Here is a 22,643-nt window from a genome sequence, read left to right as displayed (position 1 = left end):
ATGATGTGGGGAGGCCAGGGCTGCTTTAGCACACCCTTTCTATGTTTTGAATTGCTGGGGAGGAGGTGGTGGTGGAGGCCATGGCAACGGCAGGGAGGGTTGCCCTCCCTGCCGTTGGAGGCCCTCAGTTGGGGGCCAACTTGCCCAGAAGTTGGGGACTGGGCCTCCACAGGCCCCCGCTATGGCTACAGGCCTGCTGAGTGACCTTAGGTCAATCATAGTTCTTAAAAGAGCTGCTTTCTCAAGAGCAGTTTCAGTCAGAGCTCTCTCAGCCCCACCTACCTCACAGGGTGTCTGTTGTGTGAAGAGGAAGTGAAAGGATATTGTAAGGCACTCTGAGACTCCTTGTGAAGGGCGGTGTATAAATACAATCTCCCCTCCCCCTCTCCCTTTTTTCCTGGGACCGCAGTCCTATGACCTGCTGAAAATTGTGCCAGTAGTAAGGATTTGAATCAAAGCCAGATTGATGTGTGTTAAGATTTTTTTTTAAAAGCTTTCGATATTAAAGCATCCAGAGGCTCTTCCTAAGTGTAGCTACTTCAATACAGCATTGTTGCCTGTTCCCCACCAAGTTACGAGATACCGGTTTCTAGTTGTGAGGTACCACTTTCTAAAATGGAACTTTCGTCCATAGTTTTTCCAGTCTCACACAATGGCTTCTACTGTGGGGGCAGGGGATCTCATTTCCGACTCTGGCTTCTACTGTGGGGGCAGGGCACCAGTCATTTCCGACTCTGGGGTGATGTTGCTTTCACAACAATTTTAGCTTTGTAAGATGGCTCCTTTGGCATCAGACTGGCTGAGGCCCAGCATAAAAAAAAAGGTAAAGGTAGCCCTGTGCAAGCACCAGTCATTTCCGACTCTGGGGTGATGTTGCTTTCACAACATTTTCATGGCAGACATTTTACGGGGTAGTTTGCCATTGCCTTCCCCAGTCATCTACACTTCCCCCAGCAAGCTGGGTACTCATTTTACCGACCTCAGAAGGATGGAAGACTGAGTCAACCTTGAGCCAGCTACCTGGACCCAGCTTCCACCAGGATTGAACTCAGATCGTGAGCAGAGCTTAGAGCTGCAGTACTGCAGCTTTACCACTCTGCACCAAAGGGCTCTTGAGACCCAGCATAGTTTATCACAAATCAGACTGCCACTGAGGAGTCAGGATGAAGGGGGTTGGTGGTAACCAGGCCACATGCACAGAGGAGAGTGGGTTCATCTCTAGGTGGGTAATTGCACAGTAAAATTAAACATTTTCATTTGTAAGAGCATAATGGCTTTTCAGAAACAGAGGGTGTCTTAGCTATAAGGCAGCTTCATGTAATTCAATATATTTTTGCAGCCAAAATTCTGAGAGATCACTCTGTAGAAAAGAACTGCTATCAAGAAAGAATTAAAACATTTATTGGGCATAAATATATTACATATACACTACAGATACAGTTAAGTCTTACATACAGAGCGTAATATTTGCAAAAATCTATACAGTAAAATTGATATGGCAGTTTTTTTAATACAATGCATATGAAATAGTTAAAATTTACAATACAAGAAAACTTATGATTATTTCTCTCTTAAAGTTGAAAAGCTTGGAATGTATGTCCTATAAGTGAGGTAAAAAAACATATATTTTTTTCTCAATTTTAAAGAATTGTGCAAGGATTATGTTCAGAAACATTCAGTTTAGGGCACTTTTCCATGGTAACAGTGAATACTGATTTACTGTTGCTGACAAAACAGGATTAGAAAACTACAACATTTCAAGTTCATAAACAACAAAGGCAGATAATATAAAAAAATGTTTCATTTCCTTTTTTAAATAGTTTCTTAAAATACTTTCCCCACTTTGTATTTTTACAATTTCTTTATAGCCTACAGGATTTGGGACCTGGGGAAGGGAGAAAGAGTTGGTTTTACACAGCTGATATTGACCGGGTCAGGAAAGACGTCAAAGTAAATACAAGGCAACCAGCAACCCTCTGTGTCTGCTGGTAATGGAAGCTGAAACAGGAATGGTTTGAATTTGTAACACTTTATTCTATGGCTGCGTTAGATGAAGCCCAGTAAATTTATATGGCAAAAATGCTGTGTTTAAAAGAGAACCACTGAAGTTTTATGGAGATGATCATCTTTGATGGCAGTTTTAAGGGGGGGATATCTGACGTTGAAACTAATAAAATATATAACAAATTAGTATCAAGAGAATATTTAAAATAAAGTGTTACAAGATTTTTTTCCCCTCACCACATTTTTTCACCCTATGTAAAACTACTCCTTTTTCAACAGACTGTATAGATCTGGATTCAGAGAGGACACTTTTACAAAGTTTACAGTAGTTTTATTTCCTCTTCTATTAAAAAGATATTACAAAGGAAATCCTTGCTGCAGAGAAGCTACAACAGCAACCCGAATATTCGGGGCAAAAGGAAATCTGTTTGAATTTGTGGCTTTCCTAATTATTCGTTTTCTAAAATGCCTGGCCCTAATCCAGCAAAAATTACTAATCCTGGAAGTCTTTTGGAGCTCACAAGACATACAGTAGTCACAGCTGACTTCTCCCATTGAGACTTGAGTGCAACTAGTCTTTTTGAGATGGGGCTGTTTTTCTTTTCTCACTTCTATTATTAAAAAAAAAAGATAATTCTCCCCCTCTGTACCCCATAATCATCTTTCTGGACTTGTTACATTTACAAAATCTATATGCAAAGATCACACAAGTTTCATAGAACAAGTCAATTGAAATGAAGACCACCCCCCCCCCCACATTAGACAAGCCACGACTTCGACCAAAGGAGAAAATAAAAGCAAATTAGCTTAATGCCATTAGTTTTGCAAGGCAAAATTTGATAAACTAGCTATACTCGATAACAAAATACAGAATTGTTGTACTATTTTGCTACATCTAGAGAGGCACACAGAATAATCCATCAATCTTAGCACTTTCTTTCAAGAGATGTCATGATTTTTATTTTTTTGGCTACATGTAAACTTTCCCATCGAGAGCGCCGAGCTGTGTCGCCAGGCAAACCCCATTGATTAAATGGCCACTACACAGCATCGCACTTGGGGGCTTATTGTGTTCAATGCTGGGAGGGGTTCCTTTTTGGCATTTAATACACAAAGACACTCCCATTTAAAAAAACACACACACAAGAAACTGTAAGAAGATTAATAATACTAGGAATGCTGCTGGCAGGGTACAGGAATTTTACCTAAAGTACACTTGTATAAAACAACAAAAGAGAAAATATAACATGCTACCGGGGGGGGGGGGAGGATTTAGTACATAAGTACACTTTATTTTTAATTTGTTTTACAATAAATAATAAGATTGCACTGTAATTGGCATTTAAAGTACTGTATGCAGTATATAGTATAAATAAACCTAACAAAAATAATGTTGGTTTTTTTCCCCCATTACTTTGGTTATGGGAAGATATGCTAGCACAGGACGCTGCATCATAGCACAGAGGACAAAAAAGCTATGACACAAGCAAAATCAAAATAGCAAAAATATACACAAGGTTTTTTTATTTTTATTTTTTTTAAAAAGCAGGGATATACAAAATATGGAGCAAAATTCATGGGGGACCCCTCCAAGCACACACCCTGCTAGAAATAACGGGAGCGATGCAACGGCGTTTTCTCCTGTGCAACCTCTACTGAAATGAATGGGGCTCATGACAAGAGGCCGGTTCAATCTCAAGGAGGCGAGCCCCACAGGAGCCCCTGGTAGATCGTCCCCTGTGTCTGTTGCACCCTTTTGGAATTTACTTGCACCTCCTACTGACTGATATCCCTGAGGCACTTAAACATCATTGACGTCATATAAATAATCCAATGACTCAAAGTTTAAAACAAAATAGAACAAAAAAAAAATCAAGGATGTTGATGGATGAACATGCATGGTTGGGCCACTGATGTAAGGGCAGACACGATATTCCGAAGGGAGAATGACAACCGCTTTTACAATGATCACTTGAAAATACCAATTCAAGGGCTGAAACTACATATTATGGTACATGTGTGGCTGCCAACAAAAGTGGCAGCCTTTTGTCTCCTCCGGCTGTGTAACGTCTCCTGTTACAAAGCATGTGATTCGATACCAATGCAACGCAAGTTCCTCTGTACCTGCAAAGCGGCAGCCATGGAAACTGGGTGGAGCTGGAAATAGCATTGCACTGCATTAGTGTCAAATGATGCATTTAATAATAGCCAGTGTTACAGGGGACCAGAGAAGGGGTGGGGTTGCTGTTTTGCCAGCAGCTTTGAGCACTCTGTATCATCTAGGTTCAGTCTGAGACTCCATAAACTGAACTCATTTTGATTTTCCCCAAGGCTGAGAGATGGTTTCCTTTTCCCCTTAAGTGGCTGACTGACTACAAAAGGCGGCGTATGTCAAGGTAATACTTTATATAAAACAGCAAAGGCAGCAAACTTCCACCAGTTCTAAATGTATAAATCAAGATGAATATAATAAAATCTAGTGATTGGATTAAAAGTAAGTTATATACAAAGGCGAAACAAGTTAAAAGCAGCTTTTTAAAAAAAAAAACAGCTGGACATGGGAGTAACTATTGCACAATGCCCTCTTAACATTACTGCTATAAAATTAAAAAGGTAGAAAACCGTAATGCTTTGTAATTTATAAAGCTATTTGGTTATCGGATTTGTTATACAGGCGGTTCATAGTGCGCAAACAGCTGGAATAAAGAGACTATTATTTAAAAAGGACTTCAGGTTACAGCATAAATTATTTGGATTGAAATGTGCTAAATATATAGTTGATAACATAACGGGGTTTTGTTTTTTAACCATAGACAAGGGGAGGAGGGAAGAAAGAAACGTAAGTGATCATATGCAACAATATTGTCCACCCAAGACTGTGTATTATCGTAGGCACTGTAACTACAACAAGCCGGTGGTTAAGGGCTAAAGATGCAGAAGAATCTAAAGCAGACAGTTATTCTGATTTACTAAACTGCACCTTAAGAATTGCAATGATCAGCAAAACAAAAATTGAAGGCAAACTGGTTACAGTTAAGAGTCCTGGGAAATACATATGGAACAAAAAACCAAGACATTTGCTTTTGGTATCTGGCTTGGATTATTTCTGAAGTTTGACCATTTCCTTTGAATTTCAGAAAGGTGCACCCAAACATGGATATTTATTAGATAGGACTGACATTCCCTCCCCCATCTCCCCTCCAAAACCCATACATCCAGGAAAAAAAACGTATAAAACGTACTGGAAAACACTGCTGAAAAAAAGAAAATAAAAAAGGAATATCTGAATAAAACATGTGGATTATAATGTGTAGCATTACTTAAAAATGCCGCTTCAAAAGCTTGTGTGTTGGACTCTCTACTTCATCAACAAATATTGTAGTATGAAGGCAAATAAGATGGAGACACTTGCAAAACCCAGGACAAGGAGGGCTGCAAACTGTTCGTCAGAAGGCATCAAACTTTTCGTCTTAGGATCGTCTATCCTTCCTGTTTCCCCTGTAAGCAGGAGCTCACTTCGTTGGAGCATAAAGGCAACAGATGGGCTGAAAGGTCCGCTAAGTTCTTGTGAGGTATCCAAACACCGTCGGCAAACGCATACACGAAATCGGTAGTCTGTGTTCATTTGAAGGCCTGAGATATGGAACGTTGTTTCCTCTCCCTTGTATACCTTTGAAGAAAAATAAAACACAGGGTTCAAAGTTAGGCTTGGGAAAGAGCAAACACCTTTGGCTGGGAGCCACACACTTTCAGCCCCAGGATTTACACGCACACACACAAACATGAGCCTGCTAAATGAAAGATGATCAGGGACTAAATACTGGAAAATGAAGACCCAACAAAAGTCATCAAATGGCTGTTGAACTCCTCCAAAATACTCTATGGCAGGGGTGTTGAACTCAATATATATATATATTTTTAAACTGAAAACATGCTTAAAAAGTTAGCACTCGTTGGTCATAAAAGTGCTTTCTTTGAATTTCTCTCATGAGATCCAGGGAACTGGGCAAAGGAAGCACTGGCTCTTTCCTTCCTTCCCCAGGGGACCAGGAGGGGGAGGAGCCACAGCCAAAAGAAGGAAGAGAGGCTTGGCTCAGTAGCTCTGCTGTGCGATTGAGAGAGCCTGGAAAAACAAGCTCTGTCCCCCCTTCCTCCCCAAGGGAGGAGCCTCTAACGGAGAAAATAGGTTTTGCTCTGTAGCTCCTGTGCGATTGAGCAAGCCTTGCAAATCAAGCTGTGATGCAGAAGGAAGCAAGAGAGAAGGAGAAGGAAGCAGATGACAGCCAGTTGCTTCAGGGCCTGATAGGAGCCCTCTAAGGGTCTGATTTATCCCCCATACCGCATGTTTGACATCCCTGCTCTATGGATTGCTGGACAGCTTACTAACCCTGCTATTTGGAAGATTTCTATTCATCTTATATATCCTCCTGCCAAGGATAAAAATCAGCAAACAATACACGTATTTAGCAAAATAACATATCGACGTACATGTTCTAAAGAACAAACCCCACTAGCTAAAACCCCACAAACACTTGTTAAGAAAGGAAGATCTTTTGCATCCTTAAAGCTTGTGCTTTCTAGAGAAAGCAAATGCTCTCTTGGAACTTCACAGGTAGAAGTCCAGAGACAGGTAGGAACATGCACACAACCATCACAAATATTGTGGCAAAAGAAACAGACTGAGCCTGCTCTCTGCTGCTCACTATGTTTATTTTTTCCTGTTTACAGCTGTGCTCCCAACTGGCCTGGTCTCATCCCACTCCTATTTAAATCCCCTGTCGATACAACTGGCGCTCATCTGGCCCTCCTATACCATCACAAATATACATTCTAGAGTACGTTGAAAGTAGCATACATTATCCGCTTTATTCCAAGACATTTCATTTTTCAGGGCACCGTGTCGAAACCATTTCCATCATATTTAGAACATGTGCCTGCCTTCGTCCATAGGCCGCATCTCCACTTAGATGGACTACAGAGTAAGGTCTTGTTTGACAGCTTCAGAGGATGAAGAGATGCACCTGGCTGGGGAACACACCAGGGTGCCACATAGTTCCTTAGCTACACATTATGGGGAAAGGAGGTAGAATGCAACATAGAGTTGCTACTCGTGGTAGCACCCTTAGCTCACTCACAGGCTATCAAACGTAGTCCCAATACTAAGAGGATCTAGAGTATCTGGAAAAGCCGTGCAAAATTAAATACTGCAGTTTGTTGAAATTCTGTTCTCTGATATATGCAATGTAAAATAAAGGACATATTTTAAAAGCCCTGAAAAATCTATTGGCCAAACAGCTTCTAACAATTAATGCAATATGGTAACAGCTGCATTTACTTTGCAGTCATTCACCCTCCCCACAATATCAGCTTTTTGACTGGGTAGTTTATTTGCAGGATCATTGGTAGTCTATGACCTCTTAGATCAAAGATGACAGGATATTTATCACAATGATACAATAGTTGTGTCTGCACCGTCACTGATCGCTTCCAACAGCTGACTCAGTTGCTTTCTGACAGATGGAGGGATGATTGTCCTTCAATGAGGGTAATCAAACACTGGCAGAGAGGGGAGATGAATCTGTCCACTGATTCACATACAATAAAGGAAACACCAGATTCCAGCAATGTTACAAATGGGGGAATCGAGCAAGGCGGGTTAAATGATTTTTCTTCAACACCTCATGGTAGGAGTTTACCTCCAGAAATAAAAACAAACTTCTTATGATCACAGTAAGCAAATTAGTAATTTCCATTTCCAATATATGCATAATTTCTGTAATCACCAACAGTGAATAAGTATGCACTAACATGCATATTATATGCAAAGAAAACTGAAAATCAGGAATTATTCATTTTTTAAACTAATACTTTAATGAGTAAATATTCTTCTACAGTCTCCAAAGAACACCAAGCAGATAGAGCCGGCTTCCTACATACAGAAGACAGCCAGGAAAACGATGTGGTATTTCTCGTGGGGACACTTACCCATTATTTTTATTAACTATGTTGCTAAGATTTCACCAATTTCATGCTAATAACACAGGGAACTTATGACTCAGTGAATGAGTCACAGCAAGTGGGAGCAAATATGAATTTGCATTAATGTCTGGCAGGTGGTGCTCAGTTTAGGTGGCAAAAAATTAGGGAAAGCAACAACCCTTCCAAAGGAAAAAACCCTTTTCAGCATCACAGGTTGCTTAAGCCTTTCAATTAACACAGTGATTCTTAATAGGGGCCCCCAGGGAACTATCAACAAATCTTAGGAGGGAGGCTATGCATTTAGGATTTTAGGCAGTCCCTTTTCCTCACTTGCACTTTCCTCCACTTTTGAAAGCTGCTCTACACTGCTGACTCAGCTCTGAGGAAAAGACATCCTAGGTATCTCCCCCCAGATGCACAAAAACATGACACACTGCCAACAGGAATTAAACCGAACGCTGTGGCTGATGGCCATCAGGCATAAGGGTCGCACTGCATGGATACCTGAAGATCATATGCATAAATCATAAATATTCCTTAAAAATATAGTTGTCTTATATGGAGTGCTGATATTCTACTACCACTACTACTACCATCACTACCACCGCCACCTTCATAGCCTGCTTTCTCACTGAGACTCCAGGCATTTTACAGACTATGACTAGCAATTCAATTAGACAGCAAAAAGTGTCAATAAACAGAGCAGTGGGACTAGGATTACAGAACTGGAAAACAATGCAACGAGCAACTGTTGAAGGCAACAATACAGTTCTTATATGGAGTGTTGATTTACTACTACTACCACCACCACCACCACCTTTATAGCCTGTCACCACCACCACCATTACTACCACCACCTTCATAGCCTGCCTTTCTCACTGAGACTCCAGGCATTTTACAGACTATGACTAGCAATTCAATCAGACAGCAAAAAGTGTCAATAAACAGTGAAGTGGGACTAGGATTACAGAACTAGGAAACAATGCAACGGGCAACTGTTGAAGGCAACACAAACCATGTAAGGATTATCGTACCAAAACGAAGAAAAGGCACTGCAAAGGTAGAGGGACACTGAAGAAAAATGGGAGGTGATGACATACAATAAAACATTGCAAGAGGCTCCAATACTATCCCTTATGGAAGTGGCCTCCATTATACTACTACTACTACTACTACTACTACTACTACTACTACTACTACTACTAATGTATTCCTTTATACATTGCAGAAATGCCCACATGAACCTTTCTGTTTTCCACATTCTGTGAGATCTGGTGCAGGGGCTTTCCTGACCTCAAACAGGTGGTTCCACATGGTGGGAACTCACCACAGAGAACACGCATGAACATTTATCAATCTTACCCATTTGCAGGTTGGCACCTTCAGTTGCCTTTGGCTGTGGCCTGTCTTGTATACTGTAAACTCTTTGGAATAAAACAAATCACCTGAGCGTTATAACGTGACATGTACACTGATGGTGCCACATAGACAAACGGCAGGAAAATGTGTCCAGAAACTTATGCTGTTTATTGCCTCTCTCTGGTGAACTTTGCTAACAAGGTCTGTTGAGGCATGGTGGTCTTTGCCAATTTAATGAGCTTTGTTGGTTGCTAGGTAAGCAAATGGATCTGAGATTAGTGTGGAGATTGGTGTAATTGCTACTGATGTCGCAAAGGCACTGATGGCTCTGTAAAAAATGGGGGCAAGGACTGCTATTACCTTATGAAGTTCCAGGAAAAGAGGAGGGGCAAGGTAACATGCTCCAGTCCCCAAAGAGCTTATTTATCTTTCCCTCCCTCTCAGAGGGTATCTCTTCCACATTTGCAGTGGCAGAGCGCTGCAGGAGGACAAGGAGGAGAAACAGATCCTGAGAGATGCAAAACACTTACCAAGAAAATTCTCAGAATCCCCAGTTAAAGCCCAAATAAGCTATTCTAAATCGCCTTGGTTCCTATTAAAAAGCTTATTCAAGTGGCACTTACAGATCAATGCACATTTAACAGTAGAGGTCACCTCCAAAACTGTAGTGTACCCATTTAGAGGTGCGGGTATCCTGAATGCAGCTCAGCTATCGACAAATGATGAGCACTATCAAAAATGTTAGGAGGGTCAGTCAATTTGTGAATGGTAGGGAGCCAGGTGTGTGTGTGTTAAGTGCAATCAAGTTGCTTCTGACTCATGGCAACCCTATGAATTAATGTCCTCCAAAATGTCCTGTCGCTGATAAACCTTTTCCGCACACAGCTTACCTCGCAGTCACAATCCTGTTCCCTCCGCAGCGTCTGTCAGATTTCCCACCATCTGCGCCGGAGTTACAGGAAGTGCCGCGGCTTTTGCGTAGCAAACGTAAACAGGGTTTTAGCGGTTTACGTTTGCTACGCAAAAGCTGCGGCACTTCCTGTAACTTCGGCGCAGATGGTGGGAAATCCAACCAGACGCTGCGGAGGGAACAGGATTGTGACTGCGAGGTGAGCTGTGTGTGAAAACGGATCCAACATGAGATGGATTGACTCAATCAAGGCACCCACGCCCCTCAGGTCTTGCAGACTGAGGGGCGTGGGTGCCTTGATCGAGTCAATCCATCTCATGTTGGATCTTCCTCTTTTCCTGCTGCCTTCAACTCTTCCTAACATTACTGTCTTTTCCAGTGCTTCTTATCTTCTCATAATGTGACCAACTGATAGCCTCAATTTAGTCATTTTAGCTTCTAGGGAAAGTTCAGGTTTTATTTGATCCGGAACACGCTTATTTGTCTTTTCGACAGCCCATGGTATCTGCATAACTCTCCTTCAACACCATATTTCAAATGAATCAACTTTTCTCCTAAAAACCCAGCTTCGGGTTTTTAGCACTCAGCACCTGTATGTGTAGGCTCAGTCCTAATCTAGTTTCAGATATCTAAATTCCATACCGGATCCTCTATGGGGAGTTAATTTTTAAAAAGTAACCCATGCAACAATACGACAAATCCAGCATTTCCAGAAGGAACAGAAGATTTTTATGCTGTCACTGTTAACCTTTGAAATCTGTAGCGTAGCACCATGGATTAGTTATACACTGATGATATACCAATGTGCAGTCAAGCTGTGGGTTCTAGGCACACTGAGATCACCACCACTGCTATATGACCTCCATCGTACTGCTGGTCTTGGCACATCCTGCATCGTACAATTCCTCATGACACCTACCCCTGCCATGCTCGAGCTGTGACAGCAGAGACTGCAAACACAGCACCGCATGACCAGCTACCGTATAGCCACTCTCCACCACTTCCATGTCAACTAATGGGGAAAACGAATAGCTGAGGGTGGTTACTAGGCTCTGAACGTACACCATGAATGCTGCCCTTTTCATTCCCTTTGCTTGATTACATCTGAAAGCCTTTCTTTCTCTGGCTCTGTGCATGCTCTTGCCGTCAGCTTAAAAGCATGATCATAACAATGACAATGTCAAGAAAACAAATCCAGGAAGCATCTGTAAATGGAAGGTATATCCCTTTCTACATATATCTGCCGGAGGAACGTATTTCCCCCCATCTCCCAAGCAAGGACTTATGACAGGACAAAGACCTGATTCCTTGGAGCCCAAATCTTTTTTTTTAATTCTCACAAACACCTGTAAATGGAATATAAACTGCTTCTCCCCCTTTCAGGGGTTCTTTAGCTTTGAGGAAAGCTCAGGGTAACTGCTGTAAATTTTTTAGGAAGTGGCTTTGAATGACTTGGAAAGGCAAACAGGGACAATTTGTTTCCCCTTCACCCCACAGTGCTGAAAGTGGAGAGCACTCAGCTTTCAAACAAGCATCTTTTTTTTTTTTAAAGACGTGAATAAACTAAAAAGGATCCCTGGGTTAGACAATGGTACAATATCAGCATGACTGGGGGGAGGGTCAACCAGAAACTTCGAAGTGGATCTCAAGACATGTCTCAAATAACTCTTACCAGAATGACAACATTTTGCTAGCAATGCTTCATGAAGGCAATTATGCGCCATTTTCTTCTCACCTACACTTGCATTTGCTTGACTCAGATCCCAGCACTAAAAGCCTCTCAAAGCAAACTGAGACAACAGTTGAAGCACACTAAAGTCAGTAAATCTGCTTCTCCTACTTAATGTTGTGACTCTCTAGCTGGACCAGCACAAACCGTCAATCTCTCTCCAGTCTGTGCTTCAATACACAGCATTGTGGAGCCAATTCCATAGAGAGTGTATTCTTTTATCGAAGATAGAGACACTCTGATACAACTATGTATCCTGGCCTGCGTAAAAAAAATGAGCACGTGTAATACTTCTGCTGCTATTTATTTAGTAAACACTCGATCCTTCCTCAAAAGAGCTCAGGGGATTCTCTTGTGTGATCTTCACAACTCCCCAGCTGAGGTAGGTTCGAGCACAGAAATAAACAGGTTAGGTGGCTCCAGGATTCACCTTGCAAGCTTCATGGCTAGGAAAGGATTTCAATAAAGACCACCCCAGTTAAGATTCACACACATAGGAGATAAAATAGGCTGATATACTTCTTCAGATAGCAGGTGATGAGTTTCAGTTTCAAATGCAGCTAGTTCATACAGCTAGGAAAATGGTGCTACCTCCTAACTTTGCAGCTCCATGCGTTTCTATTTGTAGGAAGTATTCCCAGAGGTGAACCTCCATGATCTTCCTCCCGCACTCTCAAGAAGTTTGTTCTACCGCTCTGTCCCTGCATCATTCTCTTCCATGGGCGAGCCAGACTGAAATCGAACCCACTGTAGCCCACTGCTTCTCAACCTTCTAACATAGGTGAATTAAAACATTTTAATAGTAATGGCTAGGGGAACTATGGAGCAGCAGGAACCTTAGTCTAATTTTAGTGCTCTGTTGTGAATCATGGAAGTTTTAAGGGAGGGAGGAAGGAAGGAAGGAAGGGAGGAAGGAAGGAAGGAAGGAAGGAAGGAAGGAAGGAAGGAAGGAAGGAAGGAAGGAAGGAAGGAAGGAAGGAAGGAAGGAGGAAGGATGGATGGATGATAGATAGATAGATGATAGATAGATAGATAGATGATAGATAGATAGATAGATAGATGATAGATGATAGATAGATAGATAGATAGATAGATAGATAGATAGATAGATAGATAGATAGATAGATAGATAGATAGATAGATAGATAGATTATTCTCATCACCACAGAAACCTGTTAAATTCCAGTTTTGGTTTTATGTATTTTATTTTTTGTGTTTTATTTATGGTTTGTGTTTTATTTATTTATGCTGCCTTGATCTCTGAAAGGAAGAAAGCAAATAAGCATATAAAACCTAAGATGTGAAGCTCAATTTGGTACACATTTAACTTAGAAGTAAGTAGATTTCAGCTGAATTTACTCCCCATTAAGAACACATGGATTTGCAAATTTTTCAGCCTTTCTCTCTACTACTGGAAAACATATCAGGTTTTTACAAAACGTTAAAAAAGCTACTGAGAATTTTATTTCTATCTCATAAATTCCAGATGGTTTAATAACAAAATTTCCACCCAATTAATGAGCCACTTTCTGCAACTGAACCAAGAACTTCTGAGGGGAGTTGCCCTGTTATCCCATCGTCAACTTTTCTGCCTCATTACACAAAGATAAAAAGGAGGAGGAAAAGCAAGGATCTCACTATCACTAAGTGGCTGAGGTGCAATTCTGTTGACGTTCAAATCAAGCCATAGCCAATTAACTGAACTGATAAGAATTTGAACCAAATAACAATTCATCCTCCATATATTAGTCTATGGGAAATTTATGTGAATGAAATAAAAGCTGGAGTAATCTGAAAGCACAGTAATGGAAAATCAGCTTCTCTTGGGATTCAGAGTGGCACTGCTACTTCATGTAATGTGCAAAATGAAATTTCTATTGTGCTTGCCACTACTGCTCCCATTTTACAGATTGAGAACTAAAAAAACAATTATATAATTAGAATAGACAAATCATTAAGATTATAGCTAACAGATTATCAAAAGACATACAGAATGCAAAACGACAAAGCTAGTTTTTACTACCTAAAATCTCCAAAGGCTTGTCAGGTGGTACAAAATTTGCATCCAAGAATAGGCCTCAAATTAGCATAGACTATGGTTTCAACGACTCGTGAAGCAGATTCACGCCATGAAGGTTCAAGGAGGAAGCCCTGCCCTCTGGGGAATATTGTAATTATAGTTTTGGACTCCTCAAATCAGCACACTGAACTAGGTCCAGGAAGCACCCAAGATGACAAAGTAAAGGAGCTATAAACTCCACACAGCAAGCTTCGGTACTCCAGAGCCAGTTTGGTGTAGTGGTTAAGTGTGCAGACTCTTATCTGGGAGAACTGGGCTTGATTCCCCACTCCTCCACATGCACCTGTTGATATGACCTTGAGTCAGCCACAAGTTCTTTCAGAGCTGTTCTGCTCAAGAGCAGTTCTGGGAGAGCTCTCTCAGCCCCACCTACCTCACAGGGTTTCTGTTGTGGGGAGGGGAAGGGAAAGGAGATTGTAAACTGCTCTGAGACTCCTTCAGGTAGTGAAGGGTGGGGTATAAATGCAATATCTTCTCCCTCTTCTCTTCCAGCTGCTTCATTTTCAATCAACTAAAGTTTCAGAGGACTTGCAAATGGCAGCCACACATGGCGAGCATTAAGATTAGGGCTCACATCATCTGGTAATTTCCTTGGATAGGAGTTTCTGTCCATGGAGCTCAGTTCCCTTACCTCACACTGCAGCCCAAAATGCACCCTCTTTGGTGTTCCTGGAAGACGGGATTTTCAGGAGCACCTCAAGGTGTGAGTGTTGGGGGTCTGAAATGGGGGGATTTGATCAAAATCACTTGCCCATCCAAAGAAATCCTCTGGTGGATTCAACCCCATCACATCTAGAAAAAACTACAGCATGAACTGACATGGCCAAGTCTTTGCATTAACTTGTTTCGTATAGTAATAGTTGTACTTACGAGGTGCTGCGAAATGGAATACAGGCATGTGAATGTGACTCCCGGACCCCAGGCACCAACTTTAAACATACACACACATTCACAGGATCCCTAGTTCTGCACCCTAAACCAACCTGGTGCTGATGTAGTACAGCAATGCGAATTATTCTGACCTTAACGTTAATTGGGGAGGGACGGTGGCTCAGTGGTAGGGCATCTGCTTGGTAAGCAGAAGGTCCCAAGTTCAATCACTGGCATCTCCCAACTAAAAAGGGTCCAGGCAAGTAGGCATGAAAAACCTCAGCTTGAGACCCTGGAGAGCTGCTGCCAGTCTGAGTAGACAATAATGACTTTGATGGACCGAGGGTCTGATTCAGTATAAGGCAGCTTCATATGCTCATATGTTCCGATCTCATTGGCCCTGCTGCAAAGAGCACTGCCCAACAGATGCTCTATCTAAAGATAGCTGTTTGAAGAATACCCAGAAAGAATAGTGAACCAAGCTGGGAGATGTTTGATTTTTTTTTTTTTAGGAAAGCACACCGCAACAGATCAAAGCAAGTTGATCAATACAGACCATTTGTACTAGAAAGGTGTTTGCATGGAGTCTGTGCTGGATACAAAGGCAGAAATCACACTCATAACAACCCTCTTTGGTAAGTGGATATTTACATAACAAAGAGAAATGTATTGAGTTGAGGGATATGTTTATCCATAGCTGCTGCTGACTGAAAAGATGTTAAGAGAGCAACAGAAAACAGCAGCAATCTTTTATGTGGCAAAGTACTGATTTTGTTTTTGGCACTTCTTGACATAAGAAGGCAGTCTTTGCACCAATAATCAGAAAAACTCTGTTAAATGGCTGGAGAATGCCTATGCAAGGTTCATACAGTCCCTAAATTCACTTCACAGGATGTTGGACTAGATCAGGGGTGGCCAAACTACGGCTCGGGAGCCACATGTGGCTCTTCCACACATATTGCGTGGCTCCTGAAGCCTCCACCACCCCATTGGCTGGCTTGGAGAAAGCATTTGTTTGCATTTGTTTGTTTAAATCACTTCTTCAAGCCAAGCCAGCTTGGAGAATGGATTTAAAGTTAAAGTTGCTTTCTTCCCACCTCTTCTTCCCCTCATCTATTTGCCTTCCTTCCTTCTGGCTCTCAAACATCTGCTGTTCATGTCTTGCAGCTCTCAAACATCTGTTGTCTATTCTAGTTTGGTCGCCCCTGGACTAGATGGATCACTGGTCTGATCCAGCAGGGCTCTTATGCTCTTACAGGTTTTTTCATGGAATGGAAGGAGAAACAGTGCAAGTGTGTGTGTGGGGAAAGTTAACCCTCCCCCCAAGTTCTTGTGGGTCCTCTGCTTGTTGTGATATTAGTTCTCATTTTAGGTCCTATGTCCACTTTTAAGCCAAGCGTGCTAAATCAACAGTAACTTTACTTGAACTGACTCGTCACGGTGTGACCCAATCTATGAATAGGCAAGTAAAAAAAGAGAGGAAAAAAAAGAAGCACGCCAAACCACAGAAATCGCAAAGCTGTTTAAGCAGGGCACTTTAGTCACAGCCTTTGGTGAGAGAAGCATGCTGACTGCTCCCTTCCCATTGATTACCAAGCAGCTTCACACTCCTCCGAGCTTTCTTATAGCCTGCTCTGGCAGTTACCGCTAAGCAGGGTCGTTGCTCTGAGCGGCAGTCAGAAGTTTTCTTCGCTTGATTGGGAGCACGCATCTGGCTGATTGCCTCCATTTTGCAGAAAGGCCTTTCCGGCCTTTCCTTCTCTGAACTCACCCACGTATGCAAGCCCCCTGAATCATTTGACCTCACTGACAACAAAAGCCTAAACCCCACAGAGAATGTTGCAAAGATGCGAGCGAAGCCATTCAGACAAAAAACAACTGGCACCAGCTCTTTAAGGTCTGTAAACTGCAACATGCTCCACTGGTGAACATGGAGTGGGCTTGGGCTGTAAACAGATCTCCACAAATAGCTGCAGATGGAGAAGGTGAGCCGGCAGTTCCTCCACAGATCATTTTTAAGAATAAATGCCCAGTGTGTTACCTGTTTTCTGTGCGCCATCCAGACGTCTTCCCTTGACACTGCGCCTCTTGCATGTGGGGATATTACATTTATCAACAGCAAAGCGGGGCTGTAACTTGGTGTCTGAGAAAACATGATCTGGCAGCACAATAGCATATTTCTTCTTTATTGACTAGGCCAGCCTCTTTTGTTACTAGCCTAACAGCACAGTCCTAAGCTGTGTTAAAGCCTTCTAAGTGTGTTGAGTTCAGTGGTCTTAGAAGGGAGAAACTTTGCTTATTTCTTTAGAAATTTATTTAGAAAATCTGTACACCTCCTCACTATACCTGCTTAAGATTGCACGACAAGTCACCAATTTAGCATAGAATCTGCAAAATGTTGCAGGACTATTCTCCTGTTATACTGTTCTTCCATTACACCTTTACAGCCTTATTTAATCTCCCCAGACACTCTTTTCCTGGTTTTTGATCTCCTCTTTGGCAAGCTTGAGTATCAAAATGCTTTTGTGACTTTGAAATATAAACTTAACGGCCAACTTTTCTTTTTTAACTGGCCTTGATACTGTGCTTAACAACTGCTTTATCTACAAGCGTCAGCAGAAGATAATGTCATGCCTTGAAAAGCTTCTGTAGATCCTGATGCTGTTGCAATAAAAAGACAATTGAGGCAGTAGATCGCTATGGCACTGCCCTGGACCAATGGCCACTTGGGCCCTCTCTCCCCAGAAGTGACCCTTCTATCTGCTTGGAGGGGCTATGGCTCAGTGGAACAGCCTCTACCTTGCAGGCAGAAGGTCCCAGGTTCAACTGCTGGCATCTCAAGTTAAAAGAACCAGGCAGTAGATGATGAGAAAGACCTCTGCCTGAGACCCTGAAAAGCCACTGCCAGTCTGAGTGGACAATACTGACCCTGATGATGGACCAATGGTCTCAGTCAGGATAAGGCAACTTCATGAATGTTCACGTGTATAAAAAGATAAAAAAGTAAAGGTAGTTCCCTGTGCAAGCACCAATCATTTCCGACTCTTGGGTGACGTTGCATCTTGACATTTTCATGGCAGACTTTTTTATGGGGTGGTTTGCCATTGCCTTCCCCAGTCATCTACACTTTCCCCCCAGCAAGCTCATTTTACCAACCTCGGAAGGATGGAAGGCTGAGTCGACCTTGAGCTGGCTACCTGAATCCAGCTTCCGTAAAGATCGAACTTAGGTCATGAGCACATGTATACAAATTATATAATTTTGGTGTGCCAGAATGTGCTCATCTTCTCCGACCTTCCTACACCTTGTCTCACGTCTATTCTCATTTTATTGTTGCACAAACATTTGAAATGGTTAAACAACAACACTGTTCCACTAGAACTTATGGGCTATAGTCTGTGATGGGGATGAACAGCCACCCCTCTCCTGAACACAACACACACATTCCTACAACCAGAGACCTGGGTCACTGTGCATCTATTTATTGAGATGGAAAATGGCATAGAAATCTAAATGATAACAGCTGTCATAACTGCATCATTCCTCTGCTAGGCTGCTAAAGCATGACCACTTCCTAAAATTTCAAGCACAGTACTTCTCTTTTTAACACAAGAGGTCTAACCCACCCTTTTCTTTTAAAAAAAAGGAACAAGGAGAACAAGGCTTGTATGTTCTTTAGCAAGGATGTAGTTCCAGCATTCATCCACAGCTCAACTGGATTTTTGTCTTAGTAATGGTGGACGGAAGTAGACACATTTTAACATGTTCACTTTAATTAGCAACCAAGGTCTGCATGCATAAATGCATAATTGTGGCTAATCTGCATGCACTTCATTTGATTATGCACTCATGTTGGTGTGACTCTGTTGAATCCCAGACTCACGGTGCATGACCAGGATGCATTCCTCTTGCCATTTTATTTTCTCTGGAGTGAGAATAAGACAAGCAGTCCTAAGGAAATCTCAAATCTAGGGGGAACATTTTTGCCTGAAAATGCACATCCCTTCACCATTATCACGGTCTTCTGTGATATAAAACTTGCCATGGATAGCTGAAGAAAGGCATAACTATTCAGACCGCAGAGGATGTTTGAGTATCCTCACACTGCTATGTTAATAAAGCGGTGGTTTTTTTGTGTGTCTTGGAACAACCTCTAGGAAGAAACAGTTCTATGTGTTTTGACGTGGATTGGCTTTAATGGAGAAAAGTCAGTTGTGGAAAGTGCAAATTGGATAGTATGACCTACTGCCGTCAAGAAACAACCCACACTCCCAGCTGTGGAGCAATATAAATGAATGCCACTCGAAGAGGAAGAAAGAGCACATCTGAGAAACAAGCAGAGATACAAGATGACCTAGGTGTGATCCAGCAAGTTTGATTTCCTGGCAGGGAATGGAGCTGCTAAACAGGTGAGAGCAAATCTTGGTTCCGGTTTATTGGTAGCACACTTAAGACTCAGTTCTGCTTCCAACATCAGCTCTAAATGCTTATTGAGTAATCAATTCAATCAGTTTGAGCCAGTTTTGAACCCATTCAGATGCATTTCAGACAGGCTAATGCCATGAAATTGCAGTGCATCTCCTATCAAATAAATAGGAAGATGACCTTAGGAGGAGAAGAGGAAGGAGGAGGAGGAATATTGGATTTATATCCCGCCCTATACTCTGAATCTCCTCTACAATCTCCTCTACCTCCCCCCCCCCACAACAGACACCCTGTGAGGTAGGTGGGGCTGAGAGAGCTTTTTACAGCAGCTGCCCTTTCAAGGACAACTCCTGTGAGAGCTATGGCTGACCCAAGGCCATTCCAGCAGGTGCAAGTGGGGAATCAAACCCGGTTCTCCCAGATAAGAGTCCATGCACTTAACCACTACACCAAACTGGCTCTCGGAATTTTAAAATGGTATTTTTACACAACATTCTGGACTGTCAGTTGCTTGAGAGGGCAGAACAAACTTCAGTACAGAAATGATGAGGACTGATCAGCATGGAAGAAACAAGAGAGAAAAAACAAACTACGATTTCCCAGCAGGTGGCATATACCATGGATATCTTTGTTGATCTCTAAGGTGCTATTGGACTCAAATCTTGCTCACCGTTTCCCTGATAATTCTTTCGTTTTGGTCTTCTGGGCACCGTGAAAAAAAGGTATAATGTCATTTAAATATGGGGCCATGTTTACAATTATGAACATAGTTCTGGCTTCCCCACTGCAAAAAGATGAGACAGAGTCTGTAGCAGTTGGAGTATCAGCTTAAGTTCTGGGACACCCAGGTTTGAACCACCATTCTGCCATGAGAGCTCAATTGAGTGATCTGGAGCCAGACAAACACTTTCGGCCTAGCCTTTCCTCCAGAGGCTGTTATTGAGAGAATAAAATGGAGGAAAGGCAAACAATGTAAATTGCTTTGGGCCTCCACTGGGAACTTTTATTGCCATCTTTTAGTAGTCACTGATTTTAAATCATATTATAATGATATTGTATTAATTTTAATGTCGTACAGTGCCCTGAGCCCCGCTTTGGCAGGAGAGGGCAGCCTAAAATTGAATATATAAATAAATAAGGGCAAGGGTCTAAAAATGAAGTCAATAAATAAAAAGGGCATCAGAATTGAAAAGGGCATGAAAACTAAGACCATCAAGGGCACAGAACATCTTTCTATGAAAGTAATTCCAGATGAGTACCCACATTTGTCTGCAGCAACAAAACAAAACAGGAGCCTAGCGGCACCTTAAAAAAAATATCAGAATGTATTTCAGCATAGGATTTCATCAGATGCAGTTTTTATGAGAAAATGCTACAACGTTTTTTAGGTTTTGGAGGAAGAAAGGCAACTCTCCTGGAACTATAGATTATGAATAGTTGTAACAGGTAAGAAACACACATTTCCCCCCTCTCTAACAGAGGCCAGGGACATGTTGTGAAATTTAATTGGCAACAATTTCAGAACAGACAAAAGGAAGCACTTCTTCATATAGCATGCAATTCATTAATGGAACCCAAATTGTGGGTGACACAAAACATTCAGCTCAGACAAAAAGAAGTCATTTTTCATTATACAAAACAATTCACTAATGGAACCCAAAACTGTGGGTGACAGCAGCTGGCTGAGATGGCTTTTCAACAATTCGGACACATTCCGTGGAACTGTCATGTCAGATAGCTGTATAAAGGGCTACCAAGTCAGGCTAACTCTATTTCAGAGGCCAGCAGACCTCCAAGTGGGACACAGAAGAGCAGTCTGCACCTTCTTGGCTCCTTGTGTCCTTTGTTCTCAAAGCAATGTAGAAGGGCTTAAAGAAAACCAAGACATTTATCCCATTGCAGCCATATAATCAGCAGTGTTTCAAATGGATGTGAGAAGCAGCAACCAGTACAAATGGGAGCCAATCATGTGAGAAGCAATAACAGAATCAGATGCAATTGCTCTGGAAGAAAACACGTTATTACGAAGAACCTTGTGATGCTAAAGCATCGCATGGAAGTCAAGAATCTGTCAAACGCATAACTCAGAAATAAAACTAGGGGAATACTATGGGGTGTGCCCAGTCCTTCAGGTGCATCTTTTGAATGTGGATATTCTATGGGATGAAATCTTAAGTGGAATGTTGGATTCATCACCTCTTGCCATTTTTTAAACAGTGATTATTAACATCATGGTGTCAGTCAGTGTCTTCATAGGATCCATGATGAATGAAAGAAGCTGCCTTATTTACATTTATTTTATGACATTTTTATCTGACATCCTCTCCAAACATGTGGGTGGCATACTTCGTTTTCCTGTTTCTGGTTTATCCCTGCAGTCATTGATATAATGTACATAACTATGAGTTATTTTAAGCTAAGAGTTAGTGATCGTTTTAATGTCACCCAGAAATTTGTACCCAGATCTTCCTGGTCTGTTATCTACCCAGTCTCTAATCTGTCCTTTCTGTGCAAAGTGATGGTGAGAGCAGAAGAAGACCAACGCTAGATCTTCTTGGTTAACTCATCTGCTCCAGACCCTTTGCAGTCTTGTTAAAGGCCTGGCTGTGGGACAGACAAAGGCCTGGTCACCGGAGGCAGAAGTAGTTATTGAGGATGTGCCATGGACTGGTTTCAATCATTCCTCATGCATTAGAAACATAGAAGACATTGGGTTTATATTCTGCCCTCCACTCAAGAGTCTCAGAGCGGCTCACAATCTCCTTTATCTTCCTCCCCCACAACAAACACCCTGTGAGGTGGGTAGGGCTAAGAGGACTCTCACAGCAGCTGCCCTTTCAAGGACAATTTCTGCCAGAGCTATGGCTGACCCAAGGCCATTCCAGCAGCTGCAAGTGGAGGAGTGGGGAATCAAACCCGGTTCTCCCAGATAAGAGCCCACACATTTAACCACCACACCAAACTGGCAGAGTTTTTCCCTAACAGACTGACCCTGGACACTTCTGCATGGAAATCATACGTTCAATCCCCAAGCCATGAATAACTACCACATACAAGTTTTACTTATTAGTTTGTGGTGGAGTTCTGCCATCTTTGAATATTTACACATCCATATTTTCAAAGGCAATTTTTTCTTTAACAAAGGTAACAGTGTGGAAGTAGGATTGCCACTGGGGACTGATTATCTTCAGTGTGGATTCCTCTCCCTGCAACTTAGTTTAGCCTGGAAGATGACCCCCTACCTTAATTCGGGCCATCAGGATACATGCTATGGTAACATCACAACT

General features: G+C 42.0%; 1 protein-coding gene across 2 annotated transcripts in view; it reads right to left on the bottom strand.

The window, feature by feature from the left end:
• Positions 1–1,385: 1,385 nt before the first annotated feature.
• Positions 1,386–22,643, bottom strand: part of FNDC3B (fibronectin type III domain containing 3B) — a 387,437-nt gene continuing 366,179 nt past the window's right edge. For both annotated transcript variants that reach the window (XM_060242517.1, XM_060242518.1), the window contains exon 26: positions 1,386–5,674. In XM_060242517.1, coding sequence (XP_060098500.1) covers positions 5,363–5,674 — 312 coding nt within the window. In that variant the 3' untranslated portion in view covers positions 1,386–5,362. The remainder of the gene's footprint in view (positions 5,675–22,643) is intronic.

This window comes from Heteronotia binoei, chromosome 6 (assembly GCF_032191835.1).
Source record: "Heteronotia binoei isolate CCM8104 ecotype False Entrance Well chromosome 6, APGP_CSIRO_Hbin_v1, whole genome shotgun sequence".
Lineage (NCBI taxonomy): Eukaryota > Metazoa > Chordata > Lepidosauria > Squamata > Gekkonidae > Heteronotia > Heteronotia binoei.
The sequence above is the reverse complement of the archived record's forward strand: the minus strand, read 5'-3'. Positions and strand labels throughout refer to the sequence as shown.